The following is an 18,577-nucleotide window of genomic DNA, read 5'->3' as shown; positions in this document are numbered from 1 at the left end:
TATCTATCTATCTAAATATAAACAAATATACACAGATATCCAAATCAAAGTTGGGCTAGTGTTGGTTTTTCAACGCCAGTGCTGATGTTTTTTGTTGAAGTTGCTGATAGTAAACACACTGCACAGATATTTCATAGGTTAGGACCATTTTCATACCAAAACCCCTCCAAAAAAAAAAAAAAAAAAAAAAAAAAAAAAAAAAACCCACAAGATTAGTGTTTCCTTCCAGAATCTGAACTTCTGAAACAGCATTAAGATCATCATGAGACGCTCAAAAACTTTCCGCTGGATGGCACGATTTTTCTCCGACCGTCTCCGACGTCTCGATCTGTTTTGATGTGACTGAGGAATAACTCCGCCGGCGAATGAGAGTATTAGCGTAATGGCTGCGACTTATTTCCCTCAGTGTTTCCCGCGGAGAAGTCGTCCACGGCGCCGAAACCTCCAGCCATTTGTCTCCCCCGGGGCCGGGAAAAACAAATTCTCTGCTCAGGCGACCGTGGATGACGCATCACCGGCAATATCCAAATCCTCTGTTGTTGACTCATACATTTGCTGAAGTCAGAAACTGGTTACGCATGCAGCTTTTCCGCCTTTTCCTCCAGGATGGGCTTGGCCGTGAAAAGCAGCCAAACAAGACTCCTCTCTCTCTCTCTCTCTCTCTCTCTCTCTCTCTCTCTCTCTGAGCAGAAACAGGGAAGCGTCTGAATGAGTCTTAATTGGGACATTTGTTATGCGTACAGTACGGGCTTCTCCGAGATTTAAGAGCTTAAGTTTCTACAGTCGTGCGGGTTTTTGCACGACTTGCCGACCTCTCCGCAGCTCGCGTGGCTCCGAGTTGCCAATTAAGTTTTCGCCTCCCAACCTTCTTAGGTGGTCATTTTCCGGGGCCGTGGAGTTTTTTTGGGGGGGGATTTTTCCGAAGCTAATTGTTGCGAAGAGAATCCCGAAGTTGAGAAGGGTTTATTCTATTAAGGGAAGCCATGGAAATGGGTCTTTAAACTCTGCAAAAGCAATCATTTGCTAGTTAGTATCTGTAGTGTGTGTGTGTGTGTGTGTGTGTGTGTGTGTGTGGAGGCCGCAGCTGCGTTCACGCTTGTGAAACATGCTCAAAGGCATGAATAAAGACTTTTCCCTGAGCTGTATCTTCTGTTTGTGTCTGTGTGTGTCTGTGTCTGTGTGTTTGCATGTGTGTGTGTGTGTGTGTGTGTGTGTGTGTGTTTGCGCGCTAATGTCCATTGACTTTCGCTTGCAAAGGAATTGTAATCCAGTTAAAGTAGCTATGGGATCAGAGTGTGATTAAGTGTTTGTTTGTTCAGGGAGATAACATTGCCATCAGTCCCTCTCTCACAGCCCTCACACAGCTCCCTCCTGTGTGTGTGTGTGTGTGTGTGTGTGTGTGTGTTTACAGTGTATGTCGGCCCTTGTGTGTGTGTGTGTGTGTGATAAACACAACATTAGAGCAGGGAGATAAACCCTGGACACGAGCAGGAGAGCAGGCCCATGAATAATGAAGAGATACAACCTGGCGTTGCCATGGAAACGGCATCCCCACCAGATCAGCCAGACAGACAGAAGAGGGGAGTTGGAGGGGTTGCAGAGTTGTTATTGAACCGAACACACACACACACACACACACACACACACACACACACACACACACACACACACACACACACACACACTGTTCCTCGTGATAAATAATGCCGTGACACGTCTTAGATCAGCTGTTTGGATTAATCTCATGTTTCCGGCGTCTCATCAGCAGCCAGGATAATTGGAAGCAGCCACAGGGCTCGGTCTGTAAATCGTCACTGACACGTTGGTGGCGACAAGTCCAAGATGTCTTCACACCGTGTCTCCCCTCCCTCCCCTCCCCCCCTGCAGGGCTGCTCCGGCAGCATCGTGTCGGTGGGGGGTCAGATCCCCAACAACCTGGCCGTCCCGCTGCACCTGAACGGGGTGAAGATCCTGGGCACCAGCCCGCTGCAGATCGACCGGGCCGAGGAGCGCTCCGTCTTCTCCGGCATCCTGGACGACCTCGGGGTGGCCCAGGCGCCGTGGAGGGCCCTCAGCTCCCTGGTGAGAAGGATTTTATTAAATTTACACATTGGATGTTGTTTTAAGTGTTTTCATGTTGGGATCTCCAACTTTACTGTGATTAAACCTTGGACCCCCACTTGAACTGAGATGATGAGATCATTTTGCACTGCAAAAACGCAAAATCTTACCAAGATTATTTGTCTTATTTCAAGTCAAAAATGTCTTATTTCTAGTCAAAATATCTCATTAAACTTAAAATAAGACATGATCACCTCAGAAGTAAATTGTTTTTAGACAATTGTCACTTGTTTCAAGTGAAAATTCACTTGAAACAAGTGAAAATTTGCTTGTTTCATTGGCAAAATTTGCCAGTGGAAAAAGTGAAAATTCACTTGAAATAAGTGAAAATTAGCTAGAAACAAGAAACAAATTTTGCCAATGAAACAAGCAAATTTTCACTTGTTTCAAGTAAATTTTCACTTGAAACAAGTGGCAATTGTCTAAAAACAAGTTACTTCTGAGGTGATCATGTCTTATTTTAAGTGTAATGAGATATTTTGACTAGAAATAAGACATTTTTGACTTGAAATAAGACAAATAATCTTGGTAAGATTTTGAGTTTTTGCAATGTGTTTGATTGATTTGGTGAGGATCAGTTGAAGTGAGAACCATTTAGACTCAACTGATAAAAAATGAGTAAGAGACACTTAAAGTATCCATGAGTCCTGTGTAGACTCATTCAATTTCATGCTTAGTCTCCATTTTTTTTTTGTTTTTTTGAGTCCAAACGCTCCTCATTTCAGTCGACCCTCTGCACTTCTGCAAAGTGAGCCTTTAAGTATTAAATTGTTTATGTCACATTTGAACACCGGCAAATAGATTTGAAGCAGTGAGATTAAAATATAATGTTAAGATGATCTTTTTTGGTAATACTAGACTTAAATTATTATTAAATAAAACTATTCTTCATCCTGTTCCTATGAAATGAACTAAAATTCTCTCTCCAAGTCGTATCCTGTTGGTTTGCACTGTCAAATGATCGGCCTCCCTTGCTGTCCCGCCCCGCATCCGCTAATGAAGTCTGTTTAATTATGAAATATATTGAAAACAATATCAGCCGGTCATGTCACTTCTGTAGAGGTTCCTCTCTAACATGGTTCTATAAACGCAGCCTGCAATTCCTGCTGTTACGTTTTAGTTTCTTTGCACATTTTATTTGTTAAATTCATTTGTTGAAATGTGTAAATTTTTCATTACATTCTACATTGTCTAAAAAAATGACACAGTCTCTACCAAAATGAAATGATTTTATTATATATTACGTCACGGTATAACTGGGTTTCAGTGCTTTTCATGCAGTGTGCAAGCTTTACTTTTTCATTTAAAGCACTTTTAAGCAGCTAAATACTAATAATTTGAATAGTCTGAATTAGTTTACACGAAGACTTGTATGTTTACGGACGCTTTAACTCGCTCTCATTCTGTTAAGCCTCCTTTCTAGCCTTCTTAACCTTTTGTAAGCAAAACGTGGTGAGTCTCACTGTGTAGCCAAACTCACACTAATGATCCACTCCTCTATTGTTTGTGCTGCATTTTTTAGCTCTGTGTTTCGCCTGAAGAAGGAATTTCACCACAGGGCTCGACGCTTCACTTTTCCCAAAGAGTACATGTGCTCCTAAACGACAAAAATTAGGAGCGCACCAAGACATTTAAGAGCTCAGTGAGAAATATTCGAGTAACATGGAGTTTCTTGTCATACATACATATTTATACCGCGTTTGCATGTGTGTGTATGTGTGTGCATGTGTACTAAGAGATGCACATAACACCAAAATCACACATCTGCCCACGTCCACTAGAATGCCTGCTCAGAGGCCGCTGTTTCATATTAAAAGCTTTCCATCAGCGAACCAGTGGGAGGCTTTTATTGTGAAGCAGCTCCAGGAAAGGCAACATGTTTGCATGCAAGACAGAGGCTCTGTCCCAATTCAAAGGCTGTACGCTACCCAGGTCGTATCTGTAGGCTGCTTACGTCACGGCGGAGCGACAAGTGCTGTCCCAATTCAATTTTACGGCGCAGGGTCCGACAGATTCAGCCTATTTCTGACTAATTTGCAAGATAAACCTCCACGATGCTTCGCGGCCAACATCACAGCCTACTTCCCAGGGTGCCTTTCAGTCCAGCCATCATTGCTGGAATTATGAAGCATGTTTCAGACCGTCTTCATGTTTATATCATGACGTTTTGATAAGTTTTCATGCCTATAATCACCACCATAGATTCGCTTGTAAATGCAAGTTTAGTTAGATGAGTTAGATAGGCATTTTGCATGATGTTTCCATAGCAACCATCAGCGCATCAGGTACGTTACAATGTAGCCATGTGTACAATTACTTTAATTGGGATAGTCTGTTGCAGTTTGTGACGTGTAACAATTATCTTAATTTTCTGCATCTTCACGAAGACAAAATAAAATAAAATACATAAAACTACAGAATCCATGTTGTCCATGTTGAGAGCGCTGAAGCTGCTTATCGTTTGGTTTCATGCACAGGTGTTCACCGACACACCTCCCAAACCTACTTCGGCATTTTACGCTGCATCACTCGAATGCGCTTCGGGAAGCCTCGATAATAATGACTTCGCAGGCTACACCGTCCCAATTCACTAAACTTCTTCCAACTTTTAGTTCCTACGTCGGACGCCTCCTACGTGGGCACCGTGGGCTGTGACCTAGTAGTCACCTAGCCCTTTGATTGAGACAGACCCAGAATAGGTAGTTTATAACATCCTTCTGTGGTTAGTGGTTTTCACAAATCTACTTTTAGGGGCAAATGCAAGTGAAATACTCGCACCACTTGTGATGTTTTTCCAAATCTAAGAAAGTTGAATTTAGAAAATCGGCGTTATCAGGGAAGTTCAGTTTCAAATCTAGTTTAAAAGTTAGATTAATAAAACCTCCTTGTCGATGTGATTTTGGGCTGATAATACTTAAAGTCTGACCCTCGCCCCGCCACCTGTGATGTAACCCTAACCCTCCCAGCCTCCTGCCTTCCCCTGCAGACGGCCTCCTGCTGCTATTTTTAGCCTCCTCTCCTGACTCGGGCCTTGAGCCGCGCCCACGTCCGTGCGTTCCCCTCCCTCCCTCACTGCCTCGTTGTTGAGCGCCTCTCTCGCGCCCGCGGCCTCCCCCGGCCCGCTCGGGGGGCTCCATCACGGCGAAGCGGCGGCGGCGAGGCCCTCCCCCGGCGGAGCGTCTGGAGTGCTGAAACGTGTCGGCAGTCCGCGCTGAAACGCGTCTCTTCCATTAGCGCTGCCCTGGAAGCCCGGGTTCCTCGGGAGCACGGGGGAATTAGTCAGCACCGAGGCGGCTGAGGCGGACTCCTCCTGCGTGTCTCTCCGGAGTCTACCTGCATATTCTGCCTCCCCGACGCTCCACAAGACAGTTTGTTCTTTAATGGGCTGGAATCGCTCCAGCAGAGCCGTGGGGAGAAAGCGCCCGAGTCTCCGGGAAGCCGCTAATGGCGTTCCACCTAGCCGGCGAGCGGTGGGTAATGATGAAGAGAAAGAGGGGGGAGAGGAGGAACGATGATGATGATGATAATGATGAGGAGGAGGAGGAGAGAGGGAGGAGGAATGGACAGCTCACCCCTCACCGTGGGACTCCTCTTCCGCCGACTCCGACTCTTTCTTCTCTCGTTCGTCGCGCGACTTTGAATGGAAGAGACGCAAATCAAGAGGGAGATGAAGTGAAGCCGAAACTCTGACTGTTGCCGCTCCTTTACTCCCCTCTTTGCTCTTTTGATTAGCAGATCTGCTCTGGGTCGATATGGGAGTTTGGCCTGTCATCTTTTGAAGCTTTTGTTCAGGAGTGTGTGTGTGTGTGTGTGTGTGTGTGTGAGGTTGGTTACCTGAGGCGTGCTTGCCTTCTGAGGAACAACTCTCGATTTGGCGCCGGCTCTTTGTATTCCGCTTCGATTGGCCCTCAGCAAACATTTTCCCGACGCTGAGTAAATTCCCTGTGATGAATATTATATGGAGAATTACATGGAGATGAAGTGCAAACACAGTCCAGGCGGAGGACGAAGCGTGATTGAGCTCTGCGGGCTGCGGACCTGCTCTCCTTTTTAAAAACCCTTTTTCAAACACGCTCGCATCGTTTTTTTTTTTTTTTTTTCAGTCCGGCTGCCGTCTTTACTCTCTTCATTACTGCACTCGCTCTCGGCATTTACGCCATTGTTTTCCATCATTCCTCTTTATTCGCTCATGGTATCGTTGACACTTTTATTAATCTAGCAAAGCTCTTTGTGAAAACTTTGCCAGCGCTCCAGAAATAACGTGTACACTTACGATGCAGTATATCTTTTATCATTTATTTATTCGCATCTTTCAGCTTTAATACATATGAGCTAGAGGATGTCAGGTTCGTTTGTATAGCCCGTGGTCCCAACATGATTCAGAGGGCTTTAAATATCATATCATATACGCGTTGGATCATACACATTTCATACGATATCACATGATCGTCATATCTTATATCATACTAAATAATATACCTTAATACATAATATAACATCACATCATTTACATAGTACCATGCTACAGTCCTACTACATTATTGGGGTTAGAGCCGCAGGCTTGTGATTGGATGGTCGCAGGGTTTAGTTAATAGTTAATACTTCTGTTTAAATTGTTCATATTTCTATTTTTTTTTATAATCCTTGTTTATAGTGTTTATATTGCTACTGCTATTTATCATGTGTATCATGTGTATACTGTATATTTCTTCTAAATTTGCACATTGACCTACCTCTATGCACATTTTATACACCCATGCACACGTTTTTGTTTTTTTTTTTCTGTTTTTTTTTTTGTTGCACATTGCTTTTTGCACACTGGGTTGTACTTAGATCTTATTCTGTTGTGCTCAGATCTTATTCTTTATTTTTTTATCTTTTTTATTGATTTATTTAATCTGTAATCTGTGGATACTGCTGAAAAACTGCGAATTTCCTGCGGGATGAATAAAGTATCTATCTATCTATCTATCTAGTGCCCTTCAGCAAGGCACTAAACCCCACAACGGCTTTCGTACCTACCCAGTTTGGTCGGCTTTAATCGAAACACCGTGCGTTAAATCTGAGGTTACAAGTCTTGGCATTGTGTTGGATCCAGATCTTAGTTTCAAGTCTCACATTAATAAGGTGATGAAGACATCATTCTTCCACCTTAGAAACATCGCTAAAGTGCGACCATTTATAAATGAAAAAGATGCTGAAAAACTTTTATCTCAAGCAGACTTGACTACTGTAACGTACTTTTTACCGGCCTCCCAAAGGAAACTACCGACAGACTTCAGCTCATCCAAAACTCTGCTGCTCGCTTATTAACCAGAACCAGGAAGAGAGAGCATATTAGTCTGGTGTTAGCTGCCCTACACTGGCTCCCTGTAACATTTAGAGTTTAAGGTTCTCCTACTTGTATACAAAGCACTTCATGGGCTGGGACCGAGCTACATTGCCAACTCCCTTATTGGCTCTGCACCCCAAAGAGCACTGCGATCGCCTGCTGCTTATTGGTTCCCAACAACAGTCGAAAGAAAATCGGGGATGCCGCCTTTATTCCTTACGCCCCTAAGCTTTGGAGCACACTACCTTTAGACATCAGGGAAGCCAGCTCACTAGACATCTTTAAAAGAAGACTAAAAACCCACCTTTTCACTCTAGCCTTTAACTAGCTCCTATTTTATTCCACACTGTTGTCTTTTATTGTTTTATTTGCATCTTTTGTTTTATTTCAAATTTTATTTCAATTTTTAGCCTTTTCTTTTTCATTCCACCCTGTGCTGTGTTTTATTCTTTTTAATGTTCTTCTTTTTATTGTGAAGCACTCTGAGCTGCAATTCTTGTATGAAAGGTGCTATACAAATAAAGTTTTATTATTATTATTATTATTATTATTACTCTGTTTGTTCGGGTGGGAGCGCAAATTTAACCTCAGGTGTGGAGCAAACCAGCAGTCGGGTTTGATACGAGTGAGAATATAATGTGATCTAACAACAGGAAGTGAGCTGAGATGCAGCGCGTTTGCGGGTTCAAAGCGTGGATGCCGCCTCCTGCGGCCGTGAACCCGCCAGAGCCGTCAAAATGACTCGGAACAAACACGGAGAATCAGTGAGGAGCACTTCCTCTGAAAACCACCGACTGACCACAGCATTTCACTTTGAAGAAACACAGAGAAGCACCGACGTGCAGCTCGTCAGGCCGGTGTTGGGCGCCGTTCCTCCGGTATCGCTGCACAACGTGTCGTCTCCAGTCGATTTTTGAAAAATACAACAAAATAGTAAGTTCAGGCCAAAGCAAGTGAACTGAAGAGGCTGTGAAAGCGCTCTGCCTGTGTGAAAAAGAGCATCCGTGCCCCGCAAACATACGACATTATATTCCTGTCGTATGTCATACTCGAATTGTACACCATCATATTCCATACAGCCTAATCCTAATTGGTGGCATGTTATGAGTCACTATATATGTGTGTATCATTTACCATGTTAAAATATGCCTGACATGAACCATCGCACATTTTCTCGTATACCGTACTACGTCAAACACACACTCCGGTGCTCGCAGTCACACCTGTAGGCAGTTTAGTCTTCAGCTGTCCCGGCCTCTAAGTCTTTGGACTGTGTGTGTGTGTGTGTGTGTGTGTGTGTGAAGGTCTCCAGAAGGAGTTTGCCTCGATATTTTGTCGTTCTGATCCACAGCGGACAGAAACCCCGCTGTCCAGTCCTGAGATGCTTGTGTTGAGCCTGTGTCTCGCTCTCTTCTCCCATCACAGGAAGACGCCTTCACCTTTGCCAGCCAGGTGGGCTACCCCTGTCTGCTCCGCCCCTCCTACGTCCTCAGGTGAGGCTTACACACACCAGCCAGCACACACACAGGGGGGTAACGTGTTTGATCCTAAGACTGATTCCTAAAGGTTCACCTTAAAAGTCAAATTTGAACTCTAAACTAGAATTTCAGTCCAAGCCTGAAACAGACGGGACCTGATGGCCTTAAATCTCAACATTTTTTTTTTTTGTAGAGCTTTTTTTTTTTTTTTTTTTTTTTTTGAAGACTCATCACCTGTTCAGCAGGTGAACATCTCCTACAATTTGACGTTTGCCAGACACGCATGCAGAAAATGAACACACTGTTTTGGTGCTCAGACGATTTCGGGTTTTATATGTTGGTGCAGATATCAGGTCATGTCAACATTTTCAGTGTCAATCCAAACTGTTTTCATAAAGTAATGGTAATCTATACCCCAAACGCAAGTGCTTTTCCTAAATCAGTGTTTCTCAAAGGGTGGTCCGCAAGTGCCCCCTAGTGGCCCACCATGAAATTGTGCTTTATATGGAACATTAAAAATGAAAGAAAACGTTTGCAAGGACTTACAGAAATTTCCTTGAACCCCCTTTTTCTAAAAAAAAAAAAAAAAATCAACTGTATATAGAATATAATAAATAAACGCTGTAGAAACAGTAGAAAAAAACTCAGTGACTGATGGCTGATCATTGTACTACAGCTGTCTCCAGTTTACGTTGATGATGATCAGTAGCCTGGTAACGTAACGTCAGAGTGACAGAACTGTGCTGAGAACTCGCTGTCAGAGATAAAAATGTATCGTGGCTAAAGACAGGGACAGTAAAAAGAAAATCAAATTAACACGCATTTTTGTTGACGAAAAAAGATGAGACGAAATCTACTTCATTAAATAAAAACTTAATAAAATGTGTCTTTCCTGTTTCCTCGTAGACTTTTAAATTACAATCCAAAAAGTGCATTCATTGGATGCGCGTTAGTTTCTCTCCCCCTGCGCTGCTGTGTGCTCATGCCGGGGTGTGTGTGTGTGTGTGTGTGTGTGTGTGTGTGTGTGGCGCTGTCTGAAGCGTAGTGCGAGAACAAAGTTAAAACAGCAGCGCACTGACATAGATTGTGTAACAAAGCGAAGAGTCGCCACTCCGCTCTATTTTCACTGGCGAACAGCAGCACACTGGCTTAGCTTGTCTATTCAGAGAAGAGGTATCACTTCGGCTTATTTTTCAATCTATGTTATCACAGGCATACTACTACTCATTCATTGGTAGCTGAATTGTTAGGTCTGTTTGATAAGTAATTTACATTTTTAAAATAATAATAATAATTTAACATATTGTTAAATTAAAAAAAAAAAAAAAAAGCCAACATGATGCAGGTGATGCAAAGACTAAAAAAGACTATTGACTATTAACTATTAAGCTTGGTGGTCCGCGAATTTTTTTTTGGGGGGGGGTAACTGGTCCTTGGTCTGAAAAAGTTTGAGAAACACTGTCCTAAATTACCTTTAGGGTTACCCAAACTGTAACAGGTTACTCACCTGAAGTGAGCAAAATGTCCTCACTTTGGAGGATTTTGGACTTTTTTTCTGTCCTTGCATGGACATTTACTCGTGTGTAACTAAACACAAGAACACACGGAGCTTCTTAAAGCATCTTAAAAATGGTTTTGCATGTTTCGCCTAATATCTACAAAATGTAAGTACTTCACGTTCCTGCTAATCTTTTCCCGAGGCAAGCCGTTGCATTTTAGATCTCCAGCCGTTGGTTTCCATTCATTCTTCTGCGATATGAAGATGAACTTTCAGAAACTTCAGACGTTCTTCACACCAGCTTTCCATCATCTTAATAAAGTCCTTTACATTTGTTTCCTAAAAGCAGTGGTGCTGTTGTGTTTTGATGACTTTGTGAAATTGGACAGGGACGGAAACGCTCCCTCCGCCAGGGGAAATAGTCCCCCCGGGGGGAACGTTAGCTTTCCACAGCCAATTATCAGCCCTGCGGTTTATGAGTGTTGACGACTTTGTGAGCAGCAGGAGAGGAGCATTATGAAAGGCGGCCGCTTCCACCAAAAATTCACATTTAAAACTGGAGGGGTTTTGATTATAGGTTGTGAAATGTTTAGTATCAGCATGATTTGCAAAATGGTTTGTTGCTCCACACGTTAAATTTTCTCTATTAATTTGGGACCCAGTGTCCTGAACATGTTGCTACGCTATCTGAGCCTCATCCCACGGCGCATCTTAAGAAATCATTGATATTGATTTTGTTTTTTTTTTTATCTTATTCTCTCGCGCAGCTCGAAGCAGCAGTGTTGGTGCCATTAATCACTGGAAGCATTAATACCTTTTTTCTTCTTCAAAACATTTCAGACTCTTGTTACGCCGTCTGTAACTCCCCCAGAGAGAGGGCACGCTCTCCCTTTACTCTCCTCTGTGAACCCATGTCGCTGCTTCTCACGTGACTTGATGCCGTTTATCGATCCCGAAGAGGAGCCTTTACTTTCCCTTTTTCCCTTTTTCCTCTCCTTTCGCCGCTTCCTTTCCTTTCCTTTCATTCATTCTGCCCTCGTTCCCTCTCCTCTCTCTTGTACTGGCTCCGTGGCCTCAGGGAAGGGTGAACTCTCTCTCTGATCTTTTTCCGTCCCCAAAGCTTTTTTGCTCTTCCCTCTGACATGCTAGGTAATGGTTTTTGAGTGTTCTTCAGCCTCTGCGCACATACACAAACTCACACATTAACACACAAGCAGGCTCTCTCTCTCTCACACACACACACATACACACACTTCAGCAGATTTTTCAGTACTAGTGAAAGTCACACACACACACACACTCAGTAAAGCAGCAGATCATGGCCTTCCTGCCTTCCTCGTTACAGTTCGCCGACCGTTTGGCTAAATGAGGCTGAAATCCTCTCAGTATTTCCAGTTTCTTTACTTTAAGGGCACTTTGCACATAATTATAACAAGCTGGATATATATATATATATATATATATATATATATATATATATATATATATATATATATGCCATTAAAAGTTGCAGTAATCTGTGCAGTGATTAGGGCGTGACTGGTCGTTTTGCATTGAACCTGCTGCAGCTGTTTGGTGCTGATTGCTGCAGAATTTAAAAGTTTGACCGTCTGCAGGCCAAACCAAGCCCTTGTTCTCAGCGTGTTCCCCGAGGTGAGTCGAAAAACATAGAATAGAATGCCTTTATTGTCACTATACACATGTACAATGAGATTAAGAGCAGCTCCTTTTAGTGCAAACATGTAATAATAAAGAACAAAAAAGATAAAAAAGATAAATTACAATATAGATAAGAATAAGTAAGAATAAAAATAAGTTATATATACAGTAAGTAGTTCGATATACAGGGTCTTAACAAGATGTTTAGTCTCATATCCAGTGTTCAGACCTCGTTATGCCTCCATGCCGACAGCCGTAACAGGAGGCATTTTGTTTTCAGGTTGTCCATCCGTCCGTCCGTCCGTCCATAAGTCTGTCCGTCCCGTTCTCGTGAGCTCGATATCTCAGGAACGCCTGGCGGAGAGTTTCTTCAAATTTGGCACAAACGTCCTCTTGGACTCAAGGACGAACGGATTCGCTTTTGGAGGTCAGAGATCAAAGTGACCTCACGAAACGAATTTCCCACAACTCAGCAGTTCATACACTAGTTATGACAACGTTGCACAGAAATGCGTAACAGGATAAAATGATGAAGTGATGACATTTTATATCCAAAACGCCAAAATTCAGCTTCACTGTAACATCAGAACAGTCTGCAAAAAAAAACCCAAAACAAAACCTTTTTTGGCCATTACTCAGTGCCATGACTCAGCGTTTTCACCTCACTATCTAATGACATGGTAACACTTTACAATAAGAGTACAACAATTAATGTTAGTTAATGCCGTAATAAACATGAAGTAACAGGTAATAAACATGAAGTAACAGGTAATAAACATGAAGTAACAGGTAATGAACACTAAGTAACAGGTAATGAACATTAAATAACAGGTAATAAACATGAAGTAACAGGTAATAAACATGAAGTAACAGGTAATAAACATGAAGTAACAGGTAATAAACATGAAGTAACAGGTAATAAACATTAAGTAACAGGTAATGAACATTAAATAACAGGTAATAAACATGAAGTAACAGGTAATAAACATTAAGTAACAGGTAATAAACATGAAGTAACAGGTAATAAACATGAAGTAACAGGTAATAAACATGAAGTAACAGGTAATGAACACTAAGTAACAGGTAATGAACATTAAATAACAGGTAATAAACATGAAGTAACAGGTAATAAACATGAAGTAACAGGTAATAAACATGAAGTAACAGGTAATAAACATTAAGTAACAGGTAATAAACATGAAGTAACAGGTAATAAACATTAAGTAACAGGTAATAAACATTAAGTAAGAGGTAATGAACACTAAGTAACAGGTAATGAACATTAAATAACAGGTAATAAACATTAAGTAACAGTTAACTAACCGTTAACTAATGTGTCTAAGAATCATGTACTAATGCTGTTCATGCTAAGGTATTAATTTATATGTTATTTAAGGGTTATTGTAGATATTATTAACATTAGTAAATGCCATAATAATCATTAACTAACAGTTAATTAACCATTACGGCATTAACTAACGTTAAGTAACGTTAATTGTTGTACTCTTATTGTGAAGCGTTACCAATGACATTGTTGCCTCATTTGTGTTGTTGTTGTTGTTGTTGTTGTTGTTTTTTTTATTGATCATCAGGTGATTATTGTTGCATCATGTGACCGAGCTCTCTGTCAGTCCGCTGTCCTCCTCAAGTGAAGGCAGCATGTTAATATAGTCACAAAAAATACACTTAAAACCTTTTATTAAATTTGTTCAAACTCTTCAGTCTGGACAGACGTGGACGTCAGCTGCAGCTTGCCAGGTTCACGGAGAGCACCCAACCGTGAGGCGCTAATTCAAGTTTTTCCTCAAACAACGTAAAACAAAACCTGCCAGTGGGATTAGATAATCCCAAAAAAAATCCTGAAACAAGTGAAACTGCATTGGGAAGAAGTATAAATATGTTGAAATGAAGCAGATCTGCTCACCGTGAGTGGGATTATCTCATTCAACTGGCAGATTTTTTTTTTCTCTCAGTTTAAGAAAAACAAAATTTTAACAATACATATGAGAATAAATGACTGAAGGTGGAGTTTTTTTTTTTTTTTTTTTTTTTTTTACCAGCATTACTGCTAAAAATAATCATTCAGACATAATTGTGTACAATCAGTTCAAAATGTCAGTGAAGTTCAGTTCAGGTTTAGGACGTCCCGTTTAATATTGCGCAGTTATAAATGAACTTTCTTTAATCAAGTGTCTGTAATAACTGCTCTCATTCTGGCAAAGTTTGTCTATTATTGAGGCGTTACAAATGTTAACTTTGGAGTTTTGGATCAGAGGCGTGAACACACTCTGCAGAGATTCAGATCTGATCTTCGCAGGCGAGCAGCCGCCGTGAGGCTCCGTCCTGGAGGAGACGCTCGCTCCCGCCGAAAGATGCATCCTCATGATAGTTCAGAGATGGTGGATGCGGGGGGGGGGGTGGGGGTTGGTGGTGGGGGGGGGGGGGGGGGCTGGAGCCGCTAGATGTCGTCACTGACTCGTGAATATGCATGATTGAAAAACGCGTGACGCTCCGGTCGCTGGTGGGGAAACGGAGGCTCGGTGTGAGGTTGCCGGTTGGCCATATGTGTGCCTTTGAGCAACGCGGAGCCAAGGAAGCGCGTTGTGACCCGAGCCTTTGGCCTGTCCTCGTCCTCTCTCTGCCCGTCTGTCTGCCTGGGATCGAACAGGTGGATGGCCCAGCTAGCCGTCCAGAATCAGAAACAACAACAACAACAACATTTAGCCTGAATCTGTTGTTTTTTTAATGACTAAGCTCTGAACTCCTTCTGAAGAGCCTGGAGTGCTCTGCGACCTAAATAGCTCTCCTATTCCCTCTCTCTCTCTCTCTCTCTCTCTCTCTCTCTCTCCCTCTCTCTCCCTCTCTCGGCTGTTTCCAGACCTTGTTTCCTGATGATAATAGTGATGCAACAGAGAGATAATGAGTGTTTTGAGCGATCAACTTTCATATTTAAGTTTTTTTTTTTTTCCTGTTTGCTTCCTTTCTCTTGTCCTCTTGTGGCTCTTCCTTTCTTCCTTCCTTCCTTCCCTCCTTGGGTCCTTCCTCCTTTCCTTCCTTCCTTGCAGTGGCTCTGCGATGAACGTGGTGTACGGGGAGGAGGAGATGAAGCGTTTCTTGGAGGAGGCCACCCAGGTGTCCCAGGTGAGCTCAGTGAGGCTGTAATTATTAATAATCAGCAGTTGCTCTTATTTACCACCAATCCTTTGATATAGGATGTCAGGACAAGTAAACACACAAACGTGCGCACACACACACACACACACACACACACACACACACACTGACATTGACTTGCATTCTCCCTCTGCTTTCAATTAGCTAATGCTACCAGCTGGCATGGCTGCTGGCGAGTATTGTTTGCCCATCTCTGCTTCACTGCACCCTCGGGTAGCTCTAGGACACCTGGCCCCCTCTTGGGCCCCTGTGTGGGGATACTGACACACACACACACACACACACACACACAGAGAAACAGCAGCCGGGGACAATGCTAATATCCGATTGCTGGCAAATTTAGTCTGATATCAAGCAGGATAATGGAGTTAGATGGAGCTGGTAAAGGCGCTCTGACTCCACAGATAGCAGATAAGAGAGTGCAGGATCAATACGCGTGGCTCTCAGGGGGACGATTTGGTGACCGGTCGACAGTAACCACATTTTAGAAGTTAACAGGAAACTAATAAAAGTTGGAATGAATAGGTTTTCACGTCAGATTTACAGACAGGTCCAAAAAAAATTGACGTACTAAATAAAAACAATGAAAAAAAGGAGGAAATGAAGGGTAACACATTGATGTATAATACAGTAATTTAAAAAAAAAAAAAAAAAAAACATCTGAAGAGTGGAAAGGCGGCTGAGCAGGGATTATTTTTTCATCTCCCCTGTTTAACCCATCAGATTATGGTAATTTGAGCTATAGATAGCCATCCTTAGTTATTCATATATGATAAGCAGGACCGGTGCCTGATTATAATGATGATTTGTTCCATGAAAAGCTGATATTGCCCAGATTTAAAGAGCGAGCAGCCGGTCAAACTCACCGCCGCTCGCAGAACAAAATGTAATCGTCGTTGTGAGCAGGATGGGAGATGCGTCTCGGTCTCAGAGCACAAAGCCTGAACTGGCGCTCGTTTGTCTGGCGGCTGTTTGCTCATTAGCGGAGTCTCAGACGGGGCCCTTCGTCCCTCGGCGATGCACTCAGAACTCACGGGACACACGCAGGCGGAGTGTGTTTGTCCGTCTCACCAGACTCATGTGATTCCTGCTCTGCACCTGAACTGGGAGTGTTTACGGTCCACAGTCTCTCATACACACACGCCTCGAAGTGCTAAGAGTCAAAACTTAAAGCGATGAGATTCAGTACTCGTCAACAGGGCGGAAAGGGATTCGAAAACGAGACAAAAACAATCACACGACGTAAATCTTTCGGCTATAAAACAATTAGAGAACGGCGTCAGATAAAACATTAACAAAGGTAAAACCTGCCATAAAAAATTATGCAGCATTAAAACAGAGAATAAAACACTACTCTGTTCAGAATGTGGGCGATGTAGTTCAAGATTCAAGATTTGTTCGTCACATGCATGAATGTACAGGTACAGCAGCAGTGAAATGTAATTGCAACAACTCCAGCACTGTGCAAGTAAAAAATAAAAATAATAATAATAATAACGATAATAATAATAAAAAAAATAAAATAAAATAAAATAAAATAAAGATAAAATAGAAAGAATATATGACATTCCTATATAATTAATTTGAGCGCTTTTAAAATACATGCATTGGAAGTGAAGATGTTGTTCTGCCGCGTGCCTCATGCCGGGTCGCCCTGCAGCGAGAGCGAGGTGAGGCCACGGGACACGGGGGTCCGGTGCACGGGGCAGTGACCGGACAACAGCGCTGTTTTTAAAAAGAGGGAAAGATCTCAGTCAAATAGGTGCATTTATTTTAGAGGTTTGTTCTCCTGAATCACGTGTGGGTGTTAACAGAGCACACCCAGGTAAACATCAGGAGCAAGATTTCTTTATTTTATTTGTACACCTGAGTGCCTGTGTTTGCCCCTGCAGGAGCATCCGGTCGTCATCACCAAGTTCATCCGCGGCGCCAGGGAGGTGGAAGTGGACGCTGTGGCCAAGTCCGGCAAGGTGAGACACCGGCACCGTGTCTTTGTCCTGTTCCAGCAGCTCATCACAGGTAGACGTCCGCTGTGTGTGAACCACCTGCTGCTGCGGCTGTGCGTTATCGACAGGTCAGGTCGGCCGATGTGTGGACGCTCAAGAAAAGTGTGCCAAGGCTGAAGTTTTGGCATCCATCGGTTCATGTTTGCCTGCTTTCTTGCAAACTGGATCAGTCTGGGTCAGTAACAGACAATCAAATATTCCCAGTTCCTTACAACTTTTGAAAAAAAAAAAAAAAAAACAGGAATCAGCATCTCAGAGGTGATGCTCGGAAAATGTTTGCATCTGTCACTGGAGTCGATGCAAGCTCTGACGTGATTTTACAGATTTTTTTTTTTATTATTATTATTATTTTCAATTATCAAAAACCAATTATTAACTTGTTAAAATGTTATACTATGAGAGGCAGCGCCAGTGCAGCAAATATGTGATGTGTAAAAATGTCGACTCCAAACAGAAGTAAGAGTGAAAGCACTGGTGTAACAGTCCAGTCGGATAAAAGTAAAGCCTATCTTCTTTAAAATGCACTGCTAGTAAAAGTTAGTGAGTTACTTCTTAGGAAAGATACGGCCCGCACTCAAAGGATGTGATTTAAAAAGGTACAATACGTCAGTAAAAATGCATTTAAAGGACTTCAGTCCTCATAGCTTTGCAGGCTTAGATCGATGTAACCACATGTGATTACAATTAGCATCCAACAAATGTGAAAAACACACACACACACACACCATCTAAACATTTAAAAGAAGGAGAACGAGATAATGATGTCGGTGAATATTTGTGTTGTTTGTGGAAGTAAGTCCTTCCACCGTATCGAGATCCCAGTGGTCTTTAAATTCAATTTCCGCAGAATTATTTAGACACAAAGTCCTGGACGTCTTGCTAGATATCAGTCTATAAGTGTTGCAGAGAACCATGGAAAGAAAACGAAGGCACTCCATCTTCGAATTGAGCAAATTAGTTATTTAATAGCGAGAGCACGGCAGCCAAGCAGACCTACAAGTATCAAACGGCAGCGTAACCACGAGGTAAAATGGGGTTATTTGTGTTTAAAGAGTGTTCATTTGTTTTATGGTTGAATCTTTCTTAAAAAAATACTGTCTTCAAATACACAAGAAAACTACTCAGCATCAATAATGTGAGTAAATGTGATTAGCTGCTTGCATCACATGCCAGTTCATCAGTTTTTTTTTTTTTTTTTTTAGCTGCATGAGATCACAAATAAATGCAGTCAGGACATCAGAGTATCACAAAGCATCAGTCCCGCGGTGCGAGCCGTGTTCGCTCCTGATCAAACCGGTGAAAGACGCCG

General features: G+C 42.4%; 1 protein-coding gene across 1 annotated transcript in view; it reads left to right on the top strand.

The window, feature by feature from the left end:
* The window catches only part of cps1 (carbamoyl-phosphate synthase 1, mitochondrial), a 121,764-nt gene that overhangs the window by 38,585 nt on the left and 64,602 nt on the right, over nt 1-18,577 (top strand). Inside the window, exons 26-29 of the mRNA XM_030080764.1 lie at nt 1,888-2,082; nt 8,879-8,946; nt 15,154-15,229; nt 17,155-17,232. Coding sequence (XP_029936624.1) covers nt 1,888-2,082; nt 8,879-8,946; nt 15,154-15,229; nt 17,155-17,232 — 417 coding nt within the window. The remainder of the gene's footprint in view (nt 1-1,887; nt 2,083-8,878; nt 8,947-15,153; nt 15,230-17,154; nt 17,233-18,577) is intronic.

This window comes from Myripristis murdjan, chromosome 21, assembly GCF_902150065.1.
Source record: "Myripristis murdjan chromosome 21, fMyrMur1.1, whole genome shotgun sequence".
Classification (NCBI taxonomy): domain Eukaryota; kingdom Metazoa; phylum Chordata; class Actinopteri; order Holocentriformes; family Holocentridae; genus Myripristis; species Myripristis murdjan.
Note: the sequence above shows the minus strand (reverse complement) of the source record. Positions and strands in the feature narration are given on the sequence as shown.